At 38.8% G+C, this 19728-nt stretch overlaps 1 protein-coding gene, 1 long non-coding RNA gene and 1 other non-coding gene across 4 annotated transcripts; all 3 read left to right on the plus strand.

The window, feature by feature from the left end:
- On the plus strand, positions 65-2101 carry LOC109230593. Its single transcript, XR_002068684.1, has 4 exons — positions 65-381; positions 462-530; positions 888-943; positions 1806-2101. It is a non-coding gene; the product is annotated as an uncharacterized LOC109230593 (long non-coding RNA).
- On the plus strand, positions 4069-18958 carry LOC109229517 (protein EMBRYO DEFECTIVE 1674-like). Of its 2 annotated transcripts, XM_019394985.1 has the most exons (10): positions 4069-4219; positions 4316-4401; positions 14262-14406; positions 15868-16003; positions 16094-16359; positions 16751-16826; positions 16948-17006; positions 17664-17721; positions 17901-17980; positions 18691-18924. In XM_019394985.1, the coding sequence occupies exons 1-9, from the start codon at positions 4100-4102 to the stop codon at positions 17942-17944; spliced, it is 990 nt and encodes a 329-aa protein (XP_019250530.1). In that variant the 5' UTR covers positions 4069-4099; the 3' UTR covers positions 17945-17980; positions 18691-18924. The 2 variants fall into 2 exon arrangements, with proteins under 2 accessions (XP_019250530.1, XP_019250531.1); XM_019394986.1 differs by lacking the exon at positions 17901-17980 and having other exon boundaries at positions 18691-18958.
- On the plus strand, positions 19396-19469 carry TRNAV-AAC. Its single transcript has one exon. It is a non-coding gene; the product is annotated as a tRNA-Val (tRNA).

Consider the following 19728-nt stretch of genomic DNA (forward strand, 5'->3'; position numbering starts at 1 on the left):
AAGGAGAAAGTAAAGGAATGGAGTAATAAGGACAAAAGCTTCAGATGACTAAACGAATGAATAAGAAGAAAGTAACGGGGTTGACTAACAAGGAGACAAGAAATCGATTTATAGGGGATTTAGCAAAACTAAGAACCTTCACGTCTCTATTGCCAAGAAGGATAGGCAGTGAACTGCTCCCAACGAGACAAACCTGGTGTCAAAATCTTTACAAAGTGGACAGGGCGCGCGCGATGGTGGTGCGTCGCGCCTGTCTTAGCTCTGGGGCAACTGAAGCCTTTAAAAGGCTATTTCGTGGAGAGAGAAAGTTTATTTATTTGGGTCAAGTTCTTTTGGGTTAGAAAGAAGAGAGAGTTTCTACACCATTAATGCATCTTCAAGGTAAGAATTAAATGCATTTCATTGGTAGATTTGGTTCATTTATTACATCTCTTAACCCTCCAACATCATGGAATTCATAGATTATTGAAGAAAATCCCAAGGACACTTCAAGAACTCAAATCTTGAAAATTTTAGGGTTTGACAAAGAGGTAATCTCTTCACTCCAAACTTAGGCATTATACTCCATGGGTGTAGTAGGGTGTATTTATGAAGATAGAATTTTATATAAACACCTATTCATGAACCCTATAAGAGTTGGTTGGTAGGGATGATGAATAGTGTTTGGTCTTGTTTGAATAATGTTATTTTGAGTTCTAGTGGGACGACTAAATCCCATAATATGGTTAATGAAAGAGGTGGAGTTAAAATTCAAGGATTTACCTTCAAATGGTGAAATGGGGATTTTTGCTAAACTTATGAAATTGAACTTAAAGTGTTAGACACTTAGTTGGGATAGTTGGTATTGTTGTGACGCGTTATTGAATTATGTGAGTTCGTATATGTAGATTGTGACATGTCGGCATTATCGGATCATTCGGGGTAAGGTTGGAAGCGATTTGAGGTACGTTGAAAGTTGAAACTTATTACCTTCGGAGCTTTTCTCCAAACTCATATCGAAACACGATTAAATTGAGCTTCTAAATGTGAGTCCTATCCTGTGGGGACGAGCGAGTTGGGATTGTACCATTTCTTGTATCATAAAATATTTGAGTGCTATGAATATTATTTTCTTGAAATGTTATACAAATTTTGAAACTAAACAAATGAGAATAGCACTTGTAGTTTTTTTTTTTTACACAAATACATGAGTTGTGAAATATTTTGGATTTAACTATTTTCAAATAGTTGATTTGGCTATGAGTATTGTCATTGATAAATGTAAAGGTTTTGGGAGTTACTTAAGTTCACCGAGATTGACCTTGGATATTTTTCCTCATTAGGTCATGAAACTACACGTGCCGGTGTAGGCGTAGAACCTACCTTACGGTTGGGGACTACGGTAGAGTACTTCCCATTAGGGGGTACTATTGTGCTATTTTATTAGCACGACTGAGTCGATTCGTGCGGCACCACGATGAGACGACCTGAGCAAGTAGGGTATATGATACTTGCCGCTAGGTACATAACCTAGTTGACCTTTCCTTGTGTCGGTGATGGTATAATGCTCCCGGTAAATGAAAAAAATAATAATATGATTTTGTAAAGATCAACGCTAAAGGAAGACATTGAAATATGTTTTATCTTATTATTTTATTTTCTAAATTGTTAATTGATATAAATGCTTCCTTCTTATATCAATTGTTATTGCATATCTTACAACTCCTCAAGGCTTGTCCTATATTTTTGTTGGGGGAACGGTTCATGATTCGTACTAGGCATGTGGAGCTTAGGCCTTTCGGCCACATTTTTATTTCTGTTTTCAGGGACTGGACCTGCGCAGCTTGGATCGCGTGGATAGGGCAGCTCTCTTTTTCCTGTTGATACTTTTGGTGAGACTCCACCTTCGCACCCGTGGAGGACTTTATTATATTATCATTCTTTTGAGCCACCGGTTTATGCCTTGGTTGACTATGTCATTCCGTGTCATAGAGATTCCATAGACAATAGTAGTATTCATTTTGGGTTGTAATCCTATGGTTACTCATATGGCATGCACGAATGAAACTTTCTTCTAACTTTTTGAAGTTTTCTTTCGAAGTAAAATAATTGCTTAAAGATATTTTTTTAATGATTTGGGTTATATCTTAAGACGATTGTATTTGAAGAGGCTTTCATATCCCCTATTAGGCATATAAATGAGTATTAATTTATGGGATGGTTCACTAGGGTCGGGTAGAGTACCGGGTGTCGGTCACGTGGTTTTAGGGCGTGATAGATGTGCGGGCACACTAGGATGGATAAGATTAGGAATGATGATATTCGGGAGAAGGTGTACGTGGCTCCCATTGATGACAAGATGCGGAAAATGAGGCTCAGATGGTTCGGGCATGTACAGAGGAGAAGCCCAGATGCTCTAACAAGGAGGTGTAAGCGGCTGGTTATGGAAGGCACAAGAAGAATTAGAGGGTGGCCTAAGAAGTATTGGGGAGAGGTGATCAGGCAGGATATGACGATGCTTCAGATTTTCGAGGACATGACACTTGATAGGAAGTTGTGGAGGTCGAGTATTACGGTTAGGGGTGGGCATATTTCGGTCGGAACCGAATAAACCGACCGAACCGATTTTTTTTATTTCGGTTTCGGTTATTCGGTTTGTTCGGTCGGTTTCGGCTTAAAATTTTAAAATTTCGGTTTTCGGTTCGGTTTTCGGTTATTAAGTTTTTTAGTTCGGTTAACCGAAAAACCGAATTATTAGCATATATGTTCTTTAAGTTATATATAGGCTAAGCCCATAGGTAATAAACTAATATTATTAGGTCCAATCTATCAAAGACTCAACTCAATTAAGTAAGTCCATCAACTTTCCAATCTTAAAGACTTTCGGTCTATTAAAACTTCCATAACATATGTAATAGATACCGGGAGAATTTCACACAGAGTTGTAATTTACACTATGTTTGAATTTTATGATCCATAATAGTGTGCAGAGTTTAGTCTATTTTTTTTTTCTATAACCACAATATTTCCAACAATTTCAAAGTTTTGAAAAAAATCAACAAATTCGCCGGTCATATTATTACATAGAAAGAGTCCAATATGATAATGTTCAAACCGAAAACCGAACCGAAATTAGAAAAACCGAACTGAACCGAACTTATTTTAGTTCGGTTTCGATTACTACTTTTACAAAACCAAAAACCGAATAACCGAACCGAATTTCTTCAAACTGAACCGAACCGACCGAATGCCCACCCCTAATTACGGTTGCAGGCTAGGAGGTAGTTGAGTCTTGCGTTACTTTGTACCTTTGTGAGCCTAGTCTGGTAGGGTTTTGTCTAAGATAGCTAGGGGCAATGTCATGTCTTACTATTTTCTATTTTCGACGCAGGATCCATTTACTAGCCATCGTTTTGGCTTTGCATTTTTTCCCCTGCATTTTATGTTCCTATTTTTCCTATGATCTCCGTGGTGAATCTAATATTCTCTCATTTTGTCTTTTTATTATCTTGAGCCGAGGGTCTTTCGAAAACAGCCTCTCTACCCCTTCGGGGTAGTGGTAAGGTCTGCGTACACACTACCCTCCCCAGACTCCACTTGTGGAATTTTACTGGATTGTTGGTTGTTGTTATTGTTATTTTGATATGTGAAATTGAGGGATCACTTATTTCAAGTTGGATCCATCAACGACAAGGATAAATGCAAGATAATTTTTTAACACAAAATTTTAAATTGATCCAAATCAAGAATAGTACTATTTTCTTTTGTTCCAGTTTATATGAATATATTTTGAGTATAAGGGTCAAATTGATTAACTTCAGATATAAATTTTAAATTTTTTTGAAATAAAATTTACATATATGAAAATTATATAAAATTAATATAAATTATAATAATTAATAATTCAAATATGTAGAAACTATTGTAGAAACATGATAAAAGAAAATTTTGTTTTACACATCAAATAATAATAAGTTCAGATAAAGTGGAATAAAGGGAGTATTTAGCAATTTGAGCTAGTACAAGGGCAATTTTAGATATTTCCCCATAAAAAGGAGGAGACGAACATAAAAAGGGAGACACAGAGGGACAAAGCTTATATACTAGTACTAAAAATCCAATGGCATTCTCGCGCAAGAAGCAGCAGAATGAAAAGGAGAGTGCAATGGAATCTTCAACTTCAACTAAACGGGTCGGTTCTTCTAAACCCAAGACATCAAAATCTGGGTTTAAGCCAACAGTAAGTACTTCTATCTGCTTCACACAATCCCTAAAAAGACTATTGTTTTGGTTCCATAAATTTTGAATCTTTTTGTTTTCTTTGAATTACAAATAGGTTTGTCTGAAAGATTGGTGGCTTAAAAGGACTGAAGCTGATTCTCAGGGAAGGACTCTCGCCGTTGCTGGGAACACTTCTCGAGAGTAAACTTGTCCTTTTTTTTTTTCGCCTTCAAAGTTTTGTTGCAATTTATAGCTGTTTTATATATTTGGGGTTTAGGAATTTAGGATTTTACTATGTGTTCTTGCAATTTTTCCTCTTTTTTTTGTTGCTGTTCAAGATTCTATTTTTTGTTTTGTTTTCAGAGTTCTGTTGCAACTTTTAGTTGTTTTAGATATTTGGGGTTTTGGGTTTTAGGATTTTACTATGTGGTCATGCAATTTTTCCTTTTCAAGATTCCTTTTTTTTTTGGTTTCAGAGTTCTGTTGCAAGGTCTATTCTTATATTCTCGTATTACTAGATCTTGGTAATTACACGTTTTGCCATTTGCTTTCGTTGTCTATTACCTTGTTGTTGCTATTATTTGGTTATTGCTTCCTTTTCATTGTTCTTGAGCCGAGAGTATATCCGAAATAGCTTCTTCATCTTCGTAAGGTAGAGGTAAGGTCTGCGTACACATTACCCTCCCCAGACCCCACTTGTGGAATTTGACTGGGTTTGTTGTTGTTGTAGAGTTCTGTTGCAATTTTTATAGTTCTTTTATATATTTGGGTTTTTGGGATTTAGGATTTTTACTATGTGTTCATGCAATCTTCTTGGTCACTGTGAGAATGCGAGAAAATATTATTGATTAATTATGACAATGATACAATGAACCCTATTTATATATAATACATTATACATGTCCTACTCCTAATACATATGGGATTAGGATTATTTATTACTATTTAATTATCAAACTAACACTCCCCTCAAGCTAGTGCATATAAATCATATGTACCGAGCTTGTTACATATGTAGTTAATACGAGGACTAGTGAGAGACTTGGTGAAAATATCTGCAAGCTGATCATTCGACTTCACAAACTTGTAGCAATATCTCCCGAGAGTATCTTTTCTCTGACAAAGTGACAGTCAATCTCAATGAGCATCTTAATTATCACACACAAGTCCCATCTGACTAATCTCACCAAATTTCAGCTCCTTGAGCAACTGTTTGATCCAAATTGGCTCACATGTGGCCATAGCCATTGCTCGATATTCTGCTTCTGCACTAGACCGAGCACCCACATTCTGTTTCTTGCTCTTCCAAGACACCAAATTTCCTCCTACTAAGATACAATATCCAGACGTAGAACGTCTATTAGAAAGTGATCCTGCCCAATCAGCATCTGAGTATCCAACGATCTGCTCATGACCTCGATCCTCAAACAATAAGCTTCTGCCTGGAGCTGATTTTATATACCAAAGAATGCGGACAACTGCATCCCAATGACTATCATAGGGAGAATCCATGAACTGACTCACAACATTCACAGGAAAGGAAATGTTAGGTCTAGTCACTGTAAGGTAATTTAATTTATCAACCAACCGCCTATATCTTGCAAGATCGCTAAGAGGCTTCCCCTGTCCCGGCAGAAGTTTAGAATTCGGATCCATCGGAGCGTCAACAGGTCTACAACCTGTTATTCCTGTCTCCTCAAGAATATCTAAGGCATACTTTCGTTGTGAGATCACAATACCTGAGCTAGACTGAGCGACCTCAATACCCAGAAAATACTTTAGTTTGCCCAGATCCTTAGTCTGAAAGTGTTGAAAGAGATGTTGCTTCAATTTAGTAATACCATCCTGGTCATTGCCGGTAATAACAATGTCGTCAACATAGACCACCAGATAAATACAGAGACTCGAAGCAGAATGCCGATAGAATACAGAGTGATCAGCTTCACTCCGAATCATGCCAAATTCCTGGATAACTGTGCTGAACTTACCAAACCAGGCTCGAGGAGACTGCTTTAGACCATAAAGTGACCGGCGCAAGCGACATACAAGGCCACGAGACTCCTCCTGAGCAACAAACCCAGGTGGTTGCTCCATATAAACTTCATCCTCAAGGTCACCGTGTAAAATATCATTCTTAATGTCCAGCTGATAGAGGGGCCAATGGCGAACAACAGCCATGGATAGAAAAAGGCGGACTGATGCTATTTTAGCCACGGGAGAGAAGGTATCACTGTAATCGAGCCCAAATATCTGAGTATATCCCTTGGCAACAAGACGAGCCTTAAGACAATCAACCTTACCATCCGGACCAACCGTTAGCATACACCCAGCGACAACCAACAGTAGATTTACCTGAAGGAAGAGGGACGAGCTCCCAAGTACCACTCGTATGTAAAGCAGACATCTCGTCAATCATAGCCTGTCGCCATCCTGGATGAGACAATGCTTCACCTGTAGACTTAGGGATGGAAACAGAAGACAAAGAAGATAGAAAAACATAATAGGGTGATGACAAATGATGATAACTTAAATCGACATAATGGGGATTAGGATTAAGGGTGGTCCGTATACCTTTCCGAAGTGCAATCAGTCCGCAGTAGGAGCAGGGTCAGGTGCAGGACGTGAATCAGCTGGGCTTGATGCTGGGTGCAGACGACGATGATATGTCAAGAGTGGTGTTCCTGTGGCAGGGAGTCTAGGAGGAGCCACACTAGACTTTCCAATGGTTGGAATGGGTAAGACTTCTGTAGTGGAAGGTGAATGAGGAGCTATATTAGACTCGGGTAAGACTTCTGTGGCGGAAGGTGAAGGAGGAGCTATAGTAGACTCCTTAAAGGTCGGTATAGGTAAGACCTCAGATATATCAAGGTGGTCAGAATGGTCAGAAGAGGTAAAGAAAGGTTTAGACTTAAAATATGTGACGTTAGAGGACATAAAGTACCTACGAAAGTCAGGTGAGTAACAACGATATCCCTTCTGAACACAAGAATAACCAAGGAAGACACACTTGAGAGCACGAGGAGCTAACTTATCTTTCCCAAGGGCTAAGTTATGAACGAAACAAGTGCTCCCAAAAACACGAGGGGGAATAGAGTATAAGGGTGATTGGGGAAACAATACTGCATACGGTATCTGATTCTGGATGGGAGAGGAAGGCATCCGATTAACTAAATAACAAGCTGTGAGAACTGCATCGCCCCAAAAACGCAACGGAGCATGAGATTCAACGAGAAGTGTACGAGCAGTCTCAATGATGCGCCTATTCTTTCTCTTGGCAACCCCATTTTGCTGAGGGGTATAAGGACAAGAGGTCTGATGAATAATTCCTTGAGAAGTCATAAACTGCTGAAATTGAGAGGATAAATATTCTAAGGCATTATCACTGCGAAAAGTGCGAATGGAAACACTAAATTGATTTTTAATTTCAGCACAAAAATTCTAGAATATAGAAAACAACTCAGAACAATCTTTCATTAAGAAAATCCAAGTACATCTTGAATGATCATCAATGAAACTAACAAAATAACGAAATCCCAAGGTTGAACTGACTCTACTAGGAACCCATATATCAGAATGAACTAAAGAAAAAACAGACTATGCATGACTCTCAATACTACGAGGAAAGGAGGCTCGGGTATGTTTCCCGAGCTGACATGACTCACACTCTAATGTAGATAAACTAAACAAACTAGGGACCATCTTCTGAAGCTTGGATAAGCTTGGATGTCCTAAACGTCTGTGAATTAGGTCTGGAGGATCTGTAACTAGACATGCCTTGGAGGAATTGAGTGAGTTAAGGTAGTAAAGGCCTTCTGATTCAAGTCCTGTTCCAATCGTCCGTCCCGTACTGTAGTCCTGCATAATAAAAGAATCATCAATAAAATATATACCACAATGGAGGGCACGAGTCAAACGACTAACAGATGCAAGATTAAAAGGACGGCCAGGGACATAAAGAACGGAATCTAGAGTGACAGAGGGTAGGGGATTCGCTTGTCCAACACCTTTTGCTTTAGTTTGAGACCCATTGGCTAAAGTAACAGTGGGAAGAGACTGTGAATACGCAATATTTAACAAAAAAGAATTATTACCAGAGATATGATCAGAAGCGGCTGAGTCCACAACCCATTGTCCAAGAGTACTAGACTGGGAAACACAAGCAAAAGAATTACCAGCAACAGAAGTATCAGTCTGAGCAACAGAGGCTACTTGTGGAGATGTTTGCTTACTTGCTCGATATTGAAGGAACTCATTATACTTCCCTTCAGATAAAGAAAATCCCTAGTTACCTGTAGTCTCGGTCTGAGCAACATAAGCATTTTTGGGTGGGCGACCATGTAAGGAATAGCACACGTCACGAGTGTGTCCAGGTTTATGACAATAAGAGCACTTGGGTCTAGATCTTCCAAAACGACTTCCTCCTCGTCTATTCTCCATAGTATGAGATGCCCGATTGTCCACTGTCTGGGATGCGAGAACAAATGAGTCAAGTGTCTGTGATGAGCTCACTGGGTGACTTGGTGCTGCAGCAAGGCGAAGTAATCGAGAAAATAATTCATCAACTGTGGGGACAGTCGGACTAGCCAAAATCTGGTCACGTACCGAATCAAGGTCATTAGGGAGTCCAGCGAGTGTAAGAACTAGAAACATCTTCTGTCGTTGCTCTTGTTGCTTTTCAATACTAGCAGAAACTGGCATCAACGTCTCATATTCTTCCATGACTGCCTGTACTTGTCCCAAGTAAGTAGACATATCCAATTCCTGTTTCTTCAAGCGTGTCATTCGCGATATTACATCATAGAAACGAGATATGTCATTAGTATATAAAGTACGAGCCTTTTCCCAAACTAAATAACATGTCTGGAATGGACGGAACAAGGGCATCAACTTGGAATCAATAGATCGCCACAGGATACTACATAACTGAGCATCGACCTTCTCCCACAGTGTTTTGGCCTTTTCATCACCTTCGCTAGTCTTTTTTGTTAAATGATCTTGAACTCCTTGACCTTTACACCACAACTCGACAGACGAAGCCCAAACTAAGTAGTTGAACTTCCCATTAAAGGTTCTGAGGTAATCATAATACCAGAACTTCCAGAACCCGTGTTTTTAGACCCAAATACATCCACTCCCAAAGACATCATTGGATTTGAAAAGAGATCTAGCAAATTAGCACCAAATAAAACAAAGAATCAACTGTGGTTGCCGAAAAACTGCCGAAAAAAGTACTGTAACTGCCGGAAAACTACTATAGTTGCCGGAAAATTTTCAAAGTGCTCGGAATCAAAAAATAAAAATATGGACAGGCTCGGAATGGTAGGGTGATCATACTGTTCTAAAGGAGTTTTCTGAAAAAATTGACGGAAGTGGCTCCATGCGCCGGCGTGTGGAGTAGATCTCGCCGTAGAAGACTGTTCCGGGCGGCGCGCGGCGGCGCGTGAGGCGGCGTATGACGGAGGTGTTTGCTGGGGTTTGGTCGCCGGAGGTTGTGGGACCTTGTGGTGGTGTTGGTTTTTGCACAACACCGATAGAATTGGTTTTGACGAAAAATAGCCCTAAAAGGTCACCGGAATTGAAGCACGACGACGGTTGGGTTTTTTCCGGATGTTTTCTCACTGTCGCTCTGATACCATGTGAGAAAGCACGGGAGAAAATATTATTGATATTATTCTCATATATTCAACATGATACAATGAGCCCTATATATATATATATACATAACACGTCCTACTCCTAATACATATGGGATTAGGGTTACATAACTATTCTAACAGGAGCTATAGGTGGTGGAGCTGCAACTGGAACTATAGGTGGTGGAGATTTGGAGGAAGATGAATGGGAGATAGGGACTGAATCTCCAAAAGAAGGAATTGGTAGCACCTCAAAAATATCCGAGTGATTAACTGGACCTGTGAAGTATGATTGGGTTTTAAAGAAGGTAACATCAGCAGACATAAGAAATCGTTGAAGGTCAGGAGAATAACATCGATATCCCTTTTGCGTTCTCGAGTAACCCAGAAATATGCACTTAAGAGCACGAGGAGCTAACTTATCTTTTCCTGGAGTAAGGTCATGAAAAGCACGTACTTCCAAAGACACGGGGTGGAAGAGAGAACAAAGGTAAGTGGGGAAACAGGACAGACAATGGAACTTGATTTTGGATAGCTGAATATGGCATACGATTAATAAGATAAGATGTAAGAACTGCTCTCCCCAAAAACGCAGCGGAACATGAGATTGTATGAGTAAGATACGAGCAGTTTCAATAAGATGTCTATTCTTCTTTCAGCTACCCCATTTTGTTGGGATGTGTACGGACAAGATGTTTGATGAATAATTCCATGGGAGTTCATAAACTGCTGAATGGGGAAGACAAATACTCTAGGGCATTATCACTACGAAATGTGCGGATAGAAACCCCAAATTGATTCTGAATTTCAGCGTGGAAGGGCTAAAAAATAGAAAACAACTCGGATCGATTTTTCATCAGAAATATCCAAGTGCACCTGGAATAATCATCAATGAAACTGACAAAGTAGCGGAATCCCAAGGTAGAACTGACCCGACGAGGACCCCAAACATCTAATGGACTAAAGTAAAAGGCAGTGTTATAAATAGCGCTCGCCTCAGCGCTAATAGCGTGAGGCGAGGCGAGGCGAGCAACCTGCGCTATTTTGCCTCTGTAGCGTTGCGATTGTAAAAGGCGAGCGCCTCGGCTTGTGTAGCGAGAGGCGAGCTGTGGTGTCGCCTTTTGAAAAAAAGAAAGAAAAAGGCACAGATTAGGGCTTAAAACATTAGGGCTTGCACTGATTTCACGTTTCTTTCTTCTTCAACCTTCAAACAACAGAGCACCCAAGTCCACCCAGCCCAGGTAAGCTTCTCTTCTTCTTTCTCCTCTCTTTCTTTCTTCCTTTTCCTTCTTCTCTTCTTCTTTCTATTTTTTTGCTCTGTTTTTTGTCGAGCAACAGTGCAGAACAGAGAGTCTGTCTGTTGCTCTGTTTTTCTTTTTTCATTTTTCTTTTCTTCTGATCTTCTCTTCTTCTTTCTATTCTTTTTGCTCTGTTTTTTGTCGAGCAACAGTGCAGCAAAAAAAGGATAGAGAACCTGTTTGTGCTCTGTTTTTTTTCGTTCTTCTTCTTTCTTTTGTTGCTCTGTTTTTTATTGAGCAGCAGTACTGCACCTTGTTTTTGTAGAGGCAGAGGCAAAGAACTTCTTCAAAATTTCAAACCTGAAATTTCTTCCTTTTTCAGTTATAGAGTAGAATTAATTTTATATTGTGAATTGATATATTTATTGATATATTATTGTTATTGAGTTTTTAGTTATATATATATAATATTTTATTTTTTTGTATAAATTGTCGCTTCACATCAAAAAGACGAGCGCTTCGCTGCGCGCCTCTCACCTCAGTGAAGCGGGCCCTCGTCGCTATTTGTCGCCGCACGCTATCCAAAACACTGGTAAAAGGTGACTCTGCTCGATTATCAAGACGCCACGGGAAATGGGAGCGGGTATGCTTACCGAGTTGACACAACTAACACTCTAGAGTGGACAAGTGAGATAAGCCAGGTACCATTTTTTGAAGTTTTGACAAACGGGGATGTCCTATTTATGTAATAAATCTGGTAAATCAGTAACGGGACAAGTTATTGGAGGAAGACAAGATGCGAGTCCATGTGATTTTGCAAGGATAAGGTAATAAAGTCCATCTGATTCACGTACGGTACCAATGATCCGCCCTGTACTGCGTTCCTGTATAAAAACAAGGTCATCAAGAAATAAAACAGCAGATTTAAGGGATTTGGCTAAGCGACTAACGGCTATGAGATTAAAAGGACTACCAGGAACATAAAGAACGGAGTCTAAAGGTAAGGAAGGTAGTGGACTTGCTTGACCTATTGCAGTTGCCATGGCTTGAGACCCATTGACCATTGTGACTGTTGGAAGAGATTGAGAATATGAAATACTAGTGATAAGAGATTTGTTACCAGAAATATGATCAGATGCACCTGAATCAATGACCCAAGACTTAGAAGGTGAAGATTGGGAGACACAAGTCATGCTACTATTTGTTGGAACAACGGATGCTAATCCTGAAGATGTCTGTTTACGTGCTTTGTACTGAAGGAACTCAATATAATCCGGTAAAGAAACAATCTGGATGGGATTCAATGCATTGGATCCAACGGATTGTGAGTTAAGGCTTCCGATACGAATGCCATTATAATATCGTGCCGGAAAAAGCAGAATTTTTCTGGGGATCACTGTTCACGCCGGAAAAATCATTGTAGCTCGCCGGAAAAAACTCAAAGTGGTCGGAATTTGATTTGAACTAGATGGGTAGGCTCGGAATTGTGAGGAGAGCAAGCTGTCCTGAAGGAATTTTGCAAAAAAGTGGCCGGAAACACTGTCATTTCCGAATTAGCTTGCGACAAGTCCTAGCATTAGTATGAGTTCGTTGACCGCGTAAGGGCGATCCATCTTGATGACGAATTCCACGATAACAAGAAATCGAAATTAATCGTTCGATGTCTGCTCGTTCTCCCCTCTTCAATTCCCAATGAACAACATGATCTTGACCTATCATTTGTTCAATTTGGTCGATTTGATACTTAGTTAATTCTTTTATCTTTATGTTTCCACTGATACCTAATCGATAACGAACCTGAATGGCTTTTTTAGGTCAAATTCCAATTTTGGTTGAGGCAATTCTTACTTGTTCATCGCCAACTAATCTAGCTCCTGAAATATATAACATTCTTGATTGATTGAGACAAAACGATTCCCTCAATACAGCTTAACTCCGTCAAGCCTGTACGAGTAGTGAAGAAGTATAGAGCACTTTGGTTGGTTGTTGACCAACGGAAAGCATGGGAGAAAAAAAGAGAGAACTCTTTCTTTTTTATTATGATTGGGCCCTGCGGTGGTAGAACCTCGTGAACCAGGCGTACTACTGAACTTGCTTTTCTTCTCTTATGATCTCCCGCCTCGGTGGTAGACGGATGGGCAACTCGTCCGGCATGATGCCTTTGTTCTCCTTCAAGAGTTGTTTGATGCACTCGGTCACGCGCCGGCGCGTGGGCGTCAGAGCTTCGCCGGAAAATTTCTTCCGGCGGCGCGTGGCGGCGCGTGGGGGCTCTTCTGACGGAGAATTTTTTATGGGTTGGTCGCCAGAGGCCGATCTACTTCGTGGTGGTGTTGGTTTTTTTTGCACAACACTGACGAAAAGTGGCTTTTTGTTACGGACAGCCTCTTAAGTCGCCGGAAAATTGCACGACAACGAGGTCTTTCTTCCCGGAGGCCGCTGGAATGATGCACAGCGATAATTTTCTCACTGAAGCTCTGATACCATGTGAGAATGCACGGGAGAAAATATTATTGATTAATCATGACAATGATACAATGAGCCCTATTTATATATAATACATGTCCTACTCCTAATACATATGGGATTAGAGTTATTTACTACTATTTAACTATCAAACTAACAGTAACCTTGGACCTGTTAAGGATGGTTCTCCCTAATATTCTTGACCAGATTGCCTGGCGTGAAGATTAGAAAATGAAAGTTTGAGAAGATTATTAGTTTGGAATTCATCATCAATGTAGTTAAAGTACTTACTAATATTTCTGCAGATAGGATTATTTGTTGAAAAATGCCACATCAAAACCAGGACTGATCTTCAACCTCATTAATTTGTAGTTTGAGTTTGTCAAAATGGGAAATTTTGTAATGGCCTCTCTACCTTCCCAGGGTAGGGGTAAGGTTTGTGTACACACTTATCCTCCCCACACCCACTTGTGGGACTTCACTGGGTTGTTGTTGTTGCATTAAAAGGAGTAGAATACTGATTAAAAGAAGGAGGTGGTTAAGTAATTTAGAATGAAGGACGTGGTTTACTTTCGTTGGGGAAGCTAGAATTTTCTCAAACTTAAGGCCTTATTTATATTAAGAGGGCCCTAGAAAGAAACAGCTTTTCTGAAGTTTTATGTTACATCTGATTTAGTAAGTGGCATCTTGAACTCAGATCCTTTTGTTTTTAATACTTTTTCTGTAGAGGTCAGGCGATGCGAGTATTCTCCTCTGCACCAATTCTCAAGGCATTTGATGTTTTTACTCTTGAGACCATCGATGGGATATGCGTTGTCCTCAAAGGCTTCATAAACAAAACTCGTTCGGAGGAAAATGGTTTTCCATCTGAGGTTTGTTACAAGGGACTTGCCACGAGGGACTTGCCATATATTTTGCCTGCGAAATATTTTTGTCGATTGCAAAGATTATGAATACAAAAAAGGACAAAACAAAATGAGAATTTGATATAACCCTACTCTTTTTGCTACAAAATAGATGATTTTGTTTGATGTTATCCAAGTAATGGTATTGTTTGATTGGACTATCATATGGATGCTCTCTCTTATTGCTGTAAGGATCTGTGGTTTGTCTCGACTGTAACAAGAAAATGAATTAAATAATAGCAGAAAGAAGAACACTCAGTTAGGGCACAATGATAATAGAATATAGAAGTTATTACAAAGATAGGATTAGAAAGTATAGAACAAGACAGAGAGAAAGACAAGCACAACTTCAGTTTACTCGAAAGCTGTTTTCTCTGGTCGCAAAGGGTCGCATCCTTCCCGAAACCCTTTTAAGAAATATCCTCGTAAAAGTAAAAGAAATTCTTTTAGATATCTCACTATAGAGAAGGATCCGATAACCAACTAACTTTTAAATGAGACAGATCTCACCGATTGTCTTGTTAATACTTTAAAGAAACCAAAGAGGACTATCCTTCTGTTGAGCATTTGTATTTGTGTCAATCCCATACCTGAAGCCTTACTCAGACGAGGAGGCTCAGATGGAGTACAAAACTAATAAGTGGCAACTATATGTATAGCATATGTAGTTCAGAAGCAGATGTCTCAAGACATAATGTAGAGATTCATCTGATAAGTTGCTGAGATAATCTACTAAGGAAATTTGACTTTTTACTTTCCGGGGTATTTGGCACTTGAATAACTTGGAACGATTTGTTTGATTGCTAATAACCTTTTGCAATGAGAACTAGCAAAAGCTGTCCTTTGAAGTAGCTAATTCAGTATATGTATAACGGGTACTGTTCTAGCATATATAACAAGGTTTCCCGATGCTAACCTCCTTTACTATACAACGTTTTATTAAATTATTATTTATTAGAAGGCCTTTAAGGATTAAGTAGTAAATGGAAAATCAGGAGGGAGCAGGTGTGCTCTATCCAAAATACTTCTTTTCTTCTGTAAATTGACGTCGAAGTTGAAAAGAGAACACTTTCATCAGTCATGTTTAGAGAAGTAGCAAAGCTTAGATAGGTAGTTCATTGTACTAATAATATTTGTTGTAATGGTTATATCAACTATTTTAGGGTATCTATAAGGTTGATTTTTCAGATATCAAATACTCCTAACATTATTTGAAAACAAAATTAGTTTCCTTTTCATCCCTTCATCTTCTGCAAAAAAACAGAAGAAAGAAATACTTTTAAGGACTTAGTGCAGTTTCTTACACTCAGGGATAGAATTCAGGGATTTCTTTGTTTGATGTAGTTTTAGCATGCATAATTTGTTGACCAAAGACATTCAGTTAATTATGGATCCTTTCATTTCTTGACAGTGGATCTTTCATTTCAGGTGTTCGAACAGTTTCTTTTTGGTTTTCCTCCTCAATGGGAGGTGTTCAACAAAAAATACTTAGGAAGAGAATCTAAAGGTAAGGCTGCTGCAAACGATGACCTTGGTTTCGAAAAACCATCTGCGTGCTCAGAAAGTAAGTTCACTCTCTGAACCTATTTGGATGTCTGAAAGTTGCTTTAATTTTTGTCGTATTTTGCTAATGCATTTTTTTTGCAACATGCAGAGGTTAAAGATCTAAAGAAGCATAATGGGAGAAAAGGATATGAGCTAGAAGACAATTTGAAGAGGGACGATAAGAATGATGGAAAAATCGCAAGTGAAGTTATTGTACGAAAGATGACAAGACAAGCAGAGAGGTGGTCTTCCAAGCTTAATTGTAGGAACACTTCTACAAGCACTGCAAAGGAGCAAACTAGTGATTATAGAACAACTCGCTTTAAAAGCGCAAGTGCATCCGCCACAACAAGCGCAAAGAGAAAATTGACATATGTCAGTATGCATTCATATAAAAGTTATTTTAATCCCAGTACTGGTTCGTTTAACATGAAATTGCACCTCCACTTTACATGCTTAACGGGTTCGAATGCTTAATGTGTCATTTTGAATTTTCATGGGTAGAGCCAAAGAGTGTGAACTATACAAGTTCCCAATAACATCAATGAGTTGATTAAATATTAATGTATAAACAGCGTCTCCTTCCCTTCGCTATAAGCTGAGTTCCCAAGTCAGGTCTTTCCTTACCTCTATGGCTGGAAGTCTCTCCAACTTGTCTGGTTAACCGGTTTTGAACATCATTGCTAAATTCAAATTCCGTCCTGAAAATACTTTTGGTTTTATATTGACTACTTTTAAGAAGTTTATTTTTCCTTGGTTTACTTAGGAAACTCCTCAGAAAGAGAAAGAGGCAGTTCCAGTTATCTCTCCTGAACCTTCGAGTTTTAAAAGATCCAGATCAGGTGCACATCAGAGCTATTTGCTCTGCCTCTACCTCCCTCTTTTTAGGGTTCTCAGAGAATTTTGTTTGTTCATGTTTATGTATATATAATGTGATTTTTGCCTGCATTTGGATTTCTGTAGGGAGATTGCTACTTCCTCCAATGGAATTTTGGCGCAATCAAATGGCAATCTATGATGCGGTTTGTCATCAAATTTTTGCATATACCTTTATAACTTGGCCATGAATCTTGGGATATCTTCTGATTTTATGCGCTGTACTGGTGCCACTGATACTTTTTACCACAGGCATCTCATGTCATATGTAGAAGGGGAGCCTTGGCGTAACTGGTAAAGTTGCTGCCATGTCACCAGGAGGTCACGGGTTCAACCCGTGGAAAACAGCCTCTTGCAGAAATGTAGGGTAAGGCTGCATACGATAGACCCTTGTGGTCCGGCCCTTCCCCGGACCCCATGCATAGCGGGAGCTTAGTGCACCGGGCATCTCATGTCATATGCATCTTCCACCCTAGCAGCTCGATTCTCTGCCTATTTTGAAGCAGATTTTTCATCTTTTAGGCATTGAAATTTGCGAACCTCCGGTTTAGGAAAAATTACCTAGGGTACTTATCTGTTCTGTATGCTTTCTGTTCGGCACTTCTTATAGGTTCTTATATAGTAATTGATTATCTACTTGAAAATATCACTTGAGGAAGTTTTTCTCATGAGATTTTGCTGTAATTTCCAGTTGATTAACTTTTTTAATTGGTAGGATCTCCTATTGTCATTTGCTTGTATTTAGGAGATACGTATCTCAAAGTTGGTTCTTCTTCTTATAACTACCCTCAAATATGTTTCAGGATCGCGAGGTTACAGCAATTAAACAAGGCAACATGGGTCTGGATAATCTATCTATAGGTACTACACGATTCCTTTATTTTGCTTAATATGAGAAGTTTCATTTCAAGAAATTTCCTCTTCTAGCTTTCAGACCTATTATTTACATGTAAAATAGATCTCCCTTACTATTTTTGCAGTGATAGTGTTTTTCGTGCCAGTTGCTTATATAATCTAGTGGATGTTTATGCCTTTTGTAGTGAGTAGATCCGAACCATCAAGAAAGAGATGGCTACTAAGATAAGAGTTGAAGCGCCTTTTGTCTAGTGGAAATGTATAGGTATGCGACTATTCACCATTAACACTTCGAATCAGGTGTTCTTTTAAAAATAAGCTAAGAGACTATGATGATAATTGGTTTGGATTGGTGAGGGGCGAGGAAAGATTTTGGATAGTTGTTTCGGAGAAACTCCATTGTAGCTAACCAGAGTTGATTAACTTTGCTATATCTTCTATACATGTTCTCTAGTTATGCTTTCGTTTCAGACCACAAAAAACCTTCAAGTTTTTGGTTAAAGTGGATTGTTATCTAGTTCAAATGCTGATAAACTTTGCTAATAGAAAACGAAGAGAGCAATAGAAAACGACGAATCCTACTAATTAATACCCCAGAACTCTCACAAGATCTCTTACTATTCTTCTAGTTACTCTCAAATCACCGGTCTATCGCATGGAATGTAGTGATGCATATATATATATATATATATATATATATATATATATATATATATTTGAAGAAGATCAAATTCTTAAATTAAACTGAAAGAGGAAAGAACTTTTTAAAGAAAAAATTAGTAGGCCAAGTAGAAAGGATTTTGAAAATTTCTTGATTAGCATATTGATATTGGATTAGGAGCATATTGGACTCGTGCATTGGCCATATATACATATTTTTGACTCATGCAGTGATTTGATATAAATGTTGTTAACGTGGATCCAAAATGAAAGTTGTCATGCTCTCACCTAACTATCTTCTTGATCTTTGTTCAGGGACAAATGGTGGGAAGGCATAAGGAAATGTATCATATTTTTGTACAAATATGTAAAGGCTCTACTAAATGCCATTTTGGATGCATATTTATAAGACAGTTGACAGACACCTCTTTTGCTTCTTACTATCTTTTGTAACTCATTAGTGCAACTAGTTTTGATAATATAGGTTCACTTGTACTGTATCTTGACACCAGAGGAAAGATGTTATTACTGATTCGAATTCTTCGTTAACTGCAGTTAGATACAAATTAGTGCATATCAAACATGTTGTGACTTTGTGTTGTCTCCGGTGCACAAACTTGCCGATAGTGGCGGAGCTAGAAATTCTAACAAGGGGATTTGAAAAACACTACTCTAAATTATAAGGGGATTTTACAAGTTATACATATACAATAACATTTTTTTTTTACCTATATATACGCAAAATAATTTTTTGACGAAGAGAATCCTCTTCACTATATATATATGTATATAGCTCTGCTACTGCATATTGAAATCACTTCACATTTAGAACCTCCAAACCTGAGCAATACAAAAGACTTTTTCTCTATTGCATGTTTGTGTGTGGGGGGGGGGGGGTGAAGAGAGGGGAAGAGAAAGAAGGAAGGTAGATAAACGAGAATGTTGAGGCGCGACTTGGGAGGAAGATAATTTGGAGAAAAAAGAGTTATATTAAAACAGCTGAGGAAACAGAAACAAAGTGGTGTCGTGGTGTAGTTGGTTATCACGTCAGTCTAACACACTGAAGGTCTCCGGTTCGAGTCCGGGCGACGCCATTAGTTACTATTTTTTTTGCTTAATATTTAAGTTTCTTTTTCCTTTTTCATTTTTACCTATGTCAAGTTTATGACGTAATACAGAAAAACTTTATTCAAGAATTTCCCATGTCCAGAAAAACATTGAATTTATAAAGCGATTATTTGAGGTGGATTTATTATTTGAACTTTATGGGTCCGCACTAGATTTTGTTATAGTTTATTTGATTTATCAAGTGAAGGGAGCCTTGGCGTGACTGGTAAAGTTGCTGTCATGTGA

The sequence above is a fragment of the Nicotiana attenuata genome, chromosome 7 (assembly GCF_001879085.1).
Source record: "Nicotiana attenuata strain UT chromosome 7, NIATTr2, whole genome shotgun sequence".
NCBI lineage: Eukaryota > Viridiplantae > Streptophyta > Magnoliopsida > Solanales > Solanaceae > Nicotiana > Nicotiana attenuata.

Excerpts from the sequence above, each read along its gene's own strand:
- LOC109229517 (XM_019394985.1), top strand. The coding sequence starts at position 4,100 with ATGGCATTCTCGCGCAAGAAGCAGCAGAATGAAAAGGAGAGTGCAATG. Across the intron at positions 14,407-15,867 it reads AAAATGGTTTTCCATCTGAG|GTGTTCGAACAGTTTCTTTT; the intron begins GTTTGTTACAAG and ends CTTTCATTTCAG. Across the intron at positions 17,722-17,900 it reads TCTGGATAATCTATCTATAG|TGAGTAGATCCGAACCATCA; the intron begins GTACTACACGAT and ends TGCCTTTTGTAG.